This window comes from Salvelinus sp. IW2-2015, unplaced genomic scaffold (genome assembly GCF_002910315.2).
Source record: "Salvelinus sp. IW2-2015 unplaced genomic scaffold, ASM291031v2 Un_scaffold2326, whole genome shotgun sequence".
In the NCBI taxonomy this organism is placed as follows: Eukaryota; Metazoa; Chordata; class Actinopteri; order Salmoniformes; family Salmonidae; genus Salvelinus; species Salvelinus sp. IW2-2015.
In genome coordinates this window covers 82,804-91,715 of record NW_019943651.1, presented here as the reverse complement: position 1 = coordinate 91,715, position 8,912 = coordinate 82,804, and the positions used below count along the sequence as shown (strand labels likewise).

The 8,912-nt window shown below is 46.5% G+C and overlaps 1 protein-coding gene across 1 annotated transcript in view; it reads right to left on the bottom strand.

The window, feature by feature from the left end:
- LOC112073638 (protein LYRIC-like) overlaps positions 1 to 1,538 on the bottom strand; it is a 9,688-nt gene extending 8,150 nt beyond the window's left edge. The window contains exons 1-2 of the mRNA XM_024140895.2: positions 1,098 to 1,538; positions 610 to 699 (exon numbers count right to left, since the gene is read on the bottom strand). Coding sequence (XP_023996663.2) covers positions 610 to 699; positions 1,098 to 1,445 — 438 coding nt within the window. The 5' untranslated portion in view covers positions 1,446 to 1,538. The remainder of the gene's footprint in view (positions 1 to 609; positions 700 to 1,097) is intronic.
- Between the last annotated feature and the right edge of the window lie 7,374 nt (positions 1,539 to 8,912).

Sequence of the window (8,912 nt, the reverse complement as noted above, 5' to 3'; positions counted from 1 at the left end):
TTTCAATGCACTACTACTGTGGGAGACAGGGTTTCATCAACTAACTACTGTGGAGACAGGGCTTCATCAACTAACTACTGTGGAGACAGGGTTTTCATCAACTAACTACTGTAGAGACAGGGCTTTCTCAACTAACTACTGTGCGGAGACAGGCTTTCATCAACTAACTACTGTGAAGACAGGGCTCATCAACTACTACTGTGGAACAGGGCTTTCATCAACTAACTACTGTGGAGACAGGGCTTTCATCAACTAACTACTGTGGAGACAGGGCTTTCATCAACTCTAACTGCTGTGGAAACAGGGCTTTCATCAACTAACTACTTGTGAGACAGGGCTTTCATCAACTAACCTACTATGTGGAGACAGGGCTTTCATCAAACTAACTACTGTGAGAACAGGGCTTTCATCAACTAACTACTGTGGATACAGGGCTTTCATCAACAACTCTGTGGAACAGGGCTTTCATCAACTCTAACTGCTACAGATGCTGATTTGCAGGTGCAAGGATCGCTTAGCCTTTTGGAATTGGATGACAAATACATTCCCCCTTGTCATCCAAAATACACTTTCAGAAGACTTAAAAATGTGTTATTGTTAGGTACAAACCTCAGTTTTAATCTCTGGGGAAGGTTTGGTAATCTCTTCTCTCACTTCCTCCTGAGGCTCTGGCACTGTTCGTCCATTATACTGAGCCTTCTGTTGGCCGAGAGAGAAACGACATATTGAACTATAACATGATAAACCAAGACATCTGGCAGGCTGACGGTGATCAGACAAGCTATGGTTAACCAGCCAGACAGCTTACTACGCAAACTAGCTAAATTGGCTAGCTAGTTAAACTTGCAAAGCTAGTAGGTAATTTATGATTCACATGGAATTGATAGCTAACTAACATTACATGAGAATACGATGACTCATACTAACGAAGAGAGCTATCTGCAAGGTAAACTTTCAAAACAAAGCAAAATCTTAGAAATGGTTTCGATATTCAGCTAGCTAGACGGCCAACAACACAAAACTCAYCTGAATGGAAGTTTGCCAGTGCCACGACAATGGCCATTTACAACTAGCTAGTTAGCTATATGTGAAYCTACCTTTTCAGTAGATTTCTTTTTAGTCTTTTTATTTTGTGCCTCGGGCTTCACAATCTTATTCAGTTGGGCCTTGAGGGAATCACCACTGTCTTGTGTAACTGGAGCTCCTAGCTTTTTCCCACCGAAGAGTCCGCCACAGACCGCGGCCCACGACAGAACCAGCAGCACCAGCAGCCCAACCACCGCCGTGGAGAGAATCACCCATGACGGGTACAGCTCAGGCGTCAGGCCCAATTCCACCCCAAACTCCGATCGGATATACCCCTCCCCGGTGGATAACAGCTCTCTMAGACGACTGGATATCAATTCGGCTTGCTCTATAGCTGAAGCTTGCCAGTCCGTTGCCATCTTCTCAAAGCGCCAGCTAGCATGTAGCTTAGCCACTGCTAGCACCACTAACTTGTTAGCTACCGCTGCTAGCTGGGGGAGGGGCTTGGACGGTCTGACAAGCTGTTTACAGGGCGGCGGTGCGGACGACGGGGTGGGCGGAGGCGGCGGGGTGGGCGGAGGCGGCGGGGCGGGCGGCGGGGCACCGGGAAAGGCCAGTTACGTCATCGAGAGAAAGCGGGGGGAGCGCCTTGATAAAATCGGGATATATTGTATAAAATACTTATTTGTTTTGAGAATATTGGTTCCGAAATAATATCCTATTGGTGAGCCAACTTGTAAATGCAGAGTTTTTAAAAAACAACTTAGTTATAAGGAATTCTGATCACTTTACAAGATCCCTGAAACACCTAAAGATTTTGCAATTGTTTTAGATGCCATTCCGTCAGGTGTTGCTTTATTATTCAGGAACGCGTWAAGACCCTCAGAACAAACATTCCCTGTCATATTAACCCTGTTGACTCATCAGTAGGAAAGATTTGGTTCTCTTTTGMTCCATTCAACAACAGAGCGATACGAGGATGTTGTGTCTATACCCTTATCTCATGCCTTATCAGAACGGTTCAATTGATATTATCTGTTGGGGAAAGGTTTGGATGTTGCCACACACATACCTACTTGTTAACAAAATTAAGGAAGTTTCATTTAAAATGATTCATAATTATTATCCTGCCAACCACTATATGAAGAAGTTTAAGGAAAACATCAACNAAGGAAGTTTCATTTAAAATGATTCATAATTATTATCCTGCCAACCACTATATGAAGAAGTTTAAGGAAAACATCAACTCAAATTGRTCCTTTTGTAATGACCACCCAGAAACAGTGTTGCATCTTTTTTGCCATTGTTTACATGTAAGAAAACTGTGGCAAGACACCAGTAGATTTATAATTGAACACATTTATGAAGATTTTACACTATTGTGGAGAGATGTACTGCTTTGATTCTTTACCTATGATAGAAATAAGTTGAAAAATTTTATGTAATTCATTTCATTATTCTTTTGGACAAATTTCATATTCACAAATGTACATTTACAAACAAAACACCACATTTTCTTACATTACAAAAATACATTTAACTATATTTTAAGKCAAATACTCTACAAACAAAAAAGCTGTGAATGCCCCTTAAGGTCCTTGTGTAATGTGATATTGTACCCCCTAGCCCAATTGTCCTTTGTATATTATGTATATATACTTGTGTTCCCCCATGTACTTCCTGTATTGATTTGTTAATTTAAAAAAAGTTTTTAAAGAGCGCCTTGATAAATCGAACAGTAATCTGTGCCGCTCGGTCAAAAAAGCAGCATGGTGCATCGTCCAGAAACCTACAACATCTCTTTTCCATAAAATAAATGTTTGAATTTTCTAATTCGTTTTCATTGGYAAGGCAGATAAAGCTCAAACGCCATCACTTTGCATGTGAAAACACAGAATGCCACTCATTCCTCCACGTGTTCCTACATCACTTTGTTTTGAGTCGACTTCACTGTTGGCTTTGAATGGAATGGGACAACTGACTCAAGCCCTGGAAGCAGCCCAGTTCCAAAACGAATGCAATCAACTTTCACCCGYTGCAAAACACGCCGACACAGGCACTAATGCGAGATGAATCGATCTGATAATTGATGGGGCTGGAAATGTGCAGAGAACAGTGTGTGTGTTAAAGGAGTAGTTCACTATTTTACATCTTGATGTTAGATGGTTTCTCACCCTGAAAGTAGTCTTTGGGCCAAAATAAACTGTAATCCATGGTTGAGTTCTTTAAATAGCCACGATAAACTTCAGCTAACAATCAATGGAATGGATGGGGGCAAGTGAGCATGTTTTTTGTAGCTTTTACCACACTTCTGGCTCCTCAAATCCTCTCTATCTCTCTCTTTTCCTCTTCTAAGTCACTTATCTATCTCTCCTGTCTGCCCCACAGTCCTTCTTCCTGCTTTCTCCGTAGCCTCCTTCTCCTGTTCCCCGTAGCCCTTCTCCTGTGCCCCGTAGCTCTTCTCCTGTGCCCCGTAGCCTTCTCCTGTGCCCCGTCTAGCCCTTCTCCGTGCCCCGTAGCCTTCTCCTGTGCCCCGTAGCTCTTCTCCTGTTCCCCGTAAGCCCCTTTACTCCTTTGCCCCGTTTTGCCCTTCCTCCCCTATGTGCCCCGTAGCTCCTTCTCCTGTGCCCCGTAGCTCTTCCTCTTGTGCCCCGAGCCCTTCTTCTCTTGTGCCCGTAGCCTTTCTTCTTGCCCCGTAGCTCTTCTCCTGTTTCCCCGGTATAGCCTTCTCCTGTGCCCCGTACTCTTCTCCTGTGCCCCGTAGCCCTTCTCCTGTGCCCCGTAGCTCTTCTCCTGTGCCCCGTAGCCCTTATCCTGTGCCCCGTAGCTCTTCTCCTGTGCCCCGTAGCTCTTCTTCTGTGCCCCGTAGCTCTACTCTCTTAAAGGTCATGTTTGTTTGGCTGCTCAGCCTACCTAAGTTATCCCTCACCCATCAGAGCCCTGCCATTCCAAACCAATCAGAGCGCTTGGAAATGCGCATCTGGGTACTGCACCCGCCCACTCAGGTCAGAGTCTTCCGAAGGGAGAAGATGCACATTTGAGGACTTTTTTATTGTCGACAGTAACACCAATGTGTGATTGTACTTGCATCAAAATGTAAGTTCAGGGGGAATTTATTGGTGAGTTTACATGCTGTGTAATAATAGGTAATTACCATTAATTACTTCCTGTTACTTTGTTAAGTTTCAGCCATATGTTCTACTGTATGGTTGTTACTAATCTTCAGTCATGTTTTGAGCCCCATATTGTTTGGGGGSTTGCCTGTTTTGAATGTTATTTTGGCATTAATACATGTCACATATCAGTTTGCAAACGATGTAAAAAAATATATAGACTGCCGTTCAAAAGTTTGGGGTCACTTAGAAATGTCCTTGTTTTCCATGAAAACATACATGAAATGAGTTGCAAAATGAATAAGGAAATATAGTCAAGACGTTGACAAGGTTATAAATAATGATTTTTAAATGAATTGATAATTGTGTCCTTCAAACTTTGCTTTCGTCAAAGAATCCTCCATCCCACAAGTTTGATTGGCTTGATGGGCACTTCTTACGTACTATACGTTCAAGCTGCTCTCACAACAGCTCAATATGGTTGAGATCCGGTGACTGTGCTGGCCATTCCATTACAGACAGAATACCAGCTGGCTGCTTCTTCCCTAAATAGTTATTGCATAGTTTGGAGCTGTGCTTTGGGCCATTGTCCTGTTGTAGGAGGAAATTGGCTCCAATTAAGCGCCGTCCACAGGGTATGGCATGGCGTTGCAAAATGGAGTGATAGCCTTCCTTCTTTAAGATCCATTTTATCCTGTATAAATCTCCCACTTTACCACCACCAAAGCACCCCCAGGCCATCCAACATTGCCTCCACCATGCTTGCAGATGGCGTCAAGCAGTCCTCCAGCATCTTTACATTTTTTCTGCATCTCACGAATGTTCTTCTTTGTGATCCGAACACGCTTCAATCTTAGATGTGTCTGTCCATAACACTTCTTTCCAATCTTCCTCTGTCCAGTGTCGTGTGTTCTTTTACCCATCTTAATCTTTTCTTTTTATTGGCCAGTCTGAGATATGGCTTTTTTCTTTGGCAACTCTGCCTAGAAGGCCAGCAATCCCGCAGTCACCTCTTCACTGTTGACGTTGAGACTGATGTTTTTGCGGGTACTAAATTTACATGAAGCTGCAGTTGAGGACTTGTGAGGCGTCTGATTCTCAAACTAGACACTCTAATGTTACTTGTCCTCTTTGCTCAGTTGTTGCACTGGGCGCTCCCACTCCTCTATCTATTCTGGTTAGAGCCAGTTTTACACTGTTCTGTGAAGGGAGTATCCACAGCGTTGTACGAGATCTTCAGTTCTCCTTGGCAATTTCTCGTATGGAATAGCCTTCATTTCTCAGAACAAGAATAGATTGACAAGTTTCAGAAGAAAGTTCTTTGTTTCTGGCCATTTTGAGCCTGTAATCAAACCCACAAATGCTGATGCTCCAGATACTTAACAGCTGGTGCATGTTTCACTGTTATTTGCCTCGAAGCGAGCATAGAAGTTGTTTTAGCTTGTCTGGTAGGTTCGTGTCACTGGGCAGCTCTCGGCTGTGCTTCCCTTTGTAGTTGTATGGTTTGCAGCCCTTATTTATTCAACACCTGATCAAATCAAATCAAATATTTTATAAAGCCCTTCTTAGATCAGCTGATATCTCAAAGGTACTGTGACGGAAACCAGCCTAAAACCCCAAACAGCAAGCAATGCAGTGTTAGAAGCACGGTGGCTAGGAAAACTCCCTAGAAAGGCCAAAACCTAGGAAGAAACCTAGAGAGGAACCAGGCTATGAGGGGTGGCCAGTCCTCTTCTGGCTGTGCTGGGTGGAGATTATAACGAACATGGCCAAGATGTTCAAATGTTCATAGATACCAGCAGGGTCAAATAATATAATCACAGTAGTTGTCGAGGGTGCAACAAGTCAGCACCTCAGGAGTAAATGTCAGTTGGCTTTTCAACGCCGATCATTAAGAGTATCTCTACCGCTCCTGCGGTCTCTAGAGAGTTGAAAACAGCAGGTCTGGGACAGGTAGCACGTCTGGTGGACAGGTCAGGGTTCCATAGCCGCAGGCGAACAGTTGAAACTGGAACAGCAGCAAGGCCAGGTGGACTGGGGACAGCAAGGAGTCATCATGCCCGGTAGTCCTGACGCATGGTCCTAGGGCTCAGGTCCTCCGAGAGAGAGAAAGAAAGAGAGAAGGAGAGAATTAGAGAGAGCATACTTAAATTCACACAGGACACCGGATAAGACAGGAGAAGTACTCCAGATATAACAGACTGATCCTAGCCCCCGACACATAAACTACTGCAGCATAAATACTGGAGGCTGAAACAGGAGGGGTCAGGAGACACTGTGGCCCCATCCGATGATACCCCCGGACAGGGCAAACAGGAAGGATATAACCCCACACACTTTGCCAAAGCACAGCCCCACACCACTAGAGGGATATCTTCAACCACAAATTTACCATCCTGAGACAAGGCCGAGTATAGCCCACAAGATGCTCACCACAGCACAAACCAAGGGGGGGCGCCAACCCAGACAGGAAGATCACGTCAGTAACTCAACCCACTCAAGTGACGCACCCCTCCTAGGTACGGCATGAAAGAGCACCAGTAAGCCAGTGACTCAGCCCCTGTAATAGGGTTAGAGGCAGAGAATCCCAGTAGATTTCCTGACCGATCTTCCCCCGTCTCAGGGGAACACTACGGTTCTGGTGATTGTGGATTTGTGGATCGGTTCTCTAAGTCCTGCCGTCTCCTCCCGTTGCCCGGTATCCCTACAGCCCTGCAGACTGCGGAGGCATTATTCACCCACGTCGGCATTATTCACCCACGTCTTCCGGCACTACGGGGTGCCGGAGGACATTGTTTCTGATCGGGGCCCCCAGTTCACGTCCCGAGTATTGAGGGCGTTCATGGAGCGTTTGGGGGTCTCGGTCAGCCTGACCTCCGGTTATCACCCCGAGAGTAATGGGCAGGTGGAGAGAGTGAACCAGGAGGTGGGTAGGTTTCTGCGGTCGTGTTGCCAGGACCGGCCAGGGGGGTGGGCGAGATACATCCCCTGGGCCGAAATGGCCCAGAACTCACTACGCCACTCCTCTACTAACGTGTCCCCCTTTCAGTGTGTATTGGGGTACCAGCCGGTCCTGGCAGCATGGCATCCGAGCCATACCGAGGCTCCTGCGGTGGAGGAATGGGTGCAGCGCTCCAAAGAGACCTGGAGGGCCGTCCAGGAGTGCTGACCGCCACCGCAGTGAGGCCCCCGTGTTTGTACCGGGGGACAGGGTCTGGCTCTCGACCCGAAACCTGCCCCTCCACTTGCCCTGCCGGAAGCTGGGTCCGCAGTGTGTAGGGCCCTTCAAAGTCCTGAGGAGAATAAACGAGATGTGTTATCGATTACAACTCCCTTCCTATTATCGTATTAACCCCTCGTTTCATGTGTCTCTCCTCAGGCCGGTGGTAGCTGGTCCCCTGCAGGACGGTGAGGTGCCGGAGGTCCCTCCTCCCCCTCTGGACATCGAGGGGTCCCCGGCGTATACGATACGGGCCATTCTGGACTCGAGACGCCGGGTGAGGGGCCTGCAGTACCTCGTGGACTGGGAGGGGTACGGTCCGGAGGAGAGGTGCTGGGTACCGGTGGGGGACATTTTGGATCCGTCAATGTTGAGGGATTTCCATCGCCTCCATCCGGATCGCCCTGCGCCTCGTCCTCCGGGTCGATCTCGAGGCCGGTGTCGGCGCGCTGCAGGAGCCGCGCGTCAGGGGGGGGTACTGTCACGACTCCGACCGAGGCAGGCTCTCCTTCCCGTTCGGGTGGCGCTCGGCAGTCGTCGTCACCGGCCTATTAGCTGCCACTGATTCTTTTCTCCCCCTCCTTATGTGTTTATTGGTTACACCTGTTTTGTGTTTATTCTAATTAGTTGGGCTTTATTAGTCAGCCGGCCCGCCCGTTTCTTTGTGCGGGATTGTTATTTGTAAGCTTGGTGTTTGTTCGGACGTTACGTGTTTGTGTATGTTCGCGTTTATTACTGGACTGTTTTCGTTCCCCGTGTCTGGGGCAGTTTATGTTSAGCACCCAGTGTCGAGTGGGGTGGCCGAGGTTCTCCGTGTTTCATTAAATTAACATTATTATTGAATCCTCTGTTTTCCTGACTTCGCACTCCGACACCCAGTCCTTACAGACAAACTGATATCTTTCCGACAGATAAGATCTAAACCAGGCCAGAACTTGTCCGTGTAGACCAATTTGGGTTTCCAATCTCTCCAAAAGAATGTGGTGATCGATGGTATCAAAGGCAGCACTAAGGTCTAGTAGCACGAGGACAGATGGAGAGCCTCGGTCTGACGCCATTTACCACCTTCACAAGTGCAGTCTCAGTGCTATGATGGGTTCTAAAACTGAAGCATTTCGTATACATTGTTTGTCTTCAGGAAGGCAGTGAGTTGCTGTGCAACAGCTTTTTCTAAAGTTTTTGAGAGGAATGGAAGATTCGATATAGGCCGATAGTTTTTAAAATATTTTCTGGGTCAAGGTTTGGCTTTTTCAAGAGAGGCTTTATTACTGCCACTTTTAGTGAGTTTGGTACACATCTGGTGGATAGAGCGCCGTTTATTATGTTCAACAAACTGTGATGTCTGAATTCAACAAACACCTGGACAGCAGCGCTTCTAATATTGATGGGAGTATTTTCTGTAATACTATCATGGCTTTAATACTGTTTATTTTTWAAATTMAMTTWACCTTTATTTAACTAGGCAAGTCAGTTAAGAACAAATTCTTATTTTCAATGACGGCCTAGGAACAGTGGGTGAACTGCCTTGTTCAGGGGCAGAARGACAGATTTGT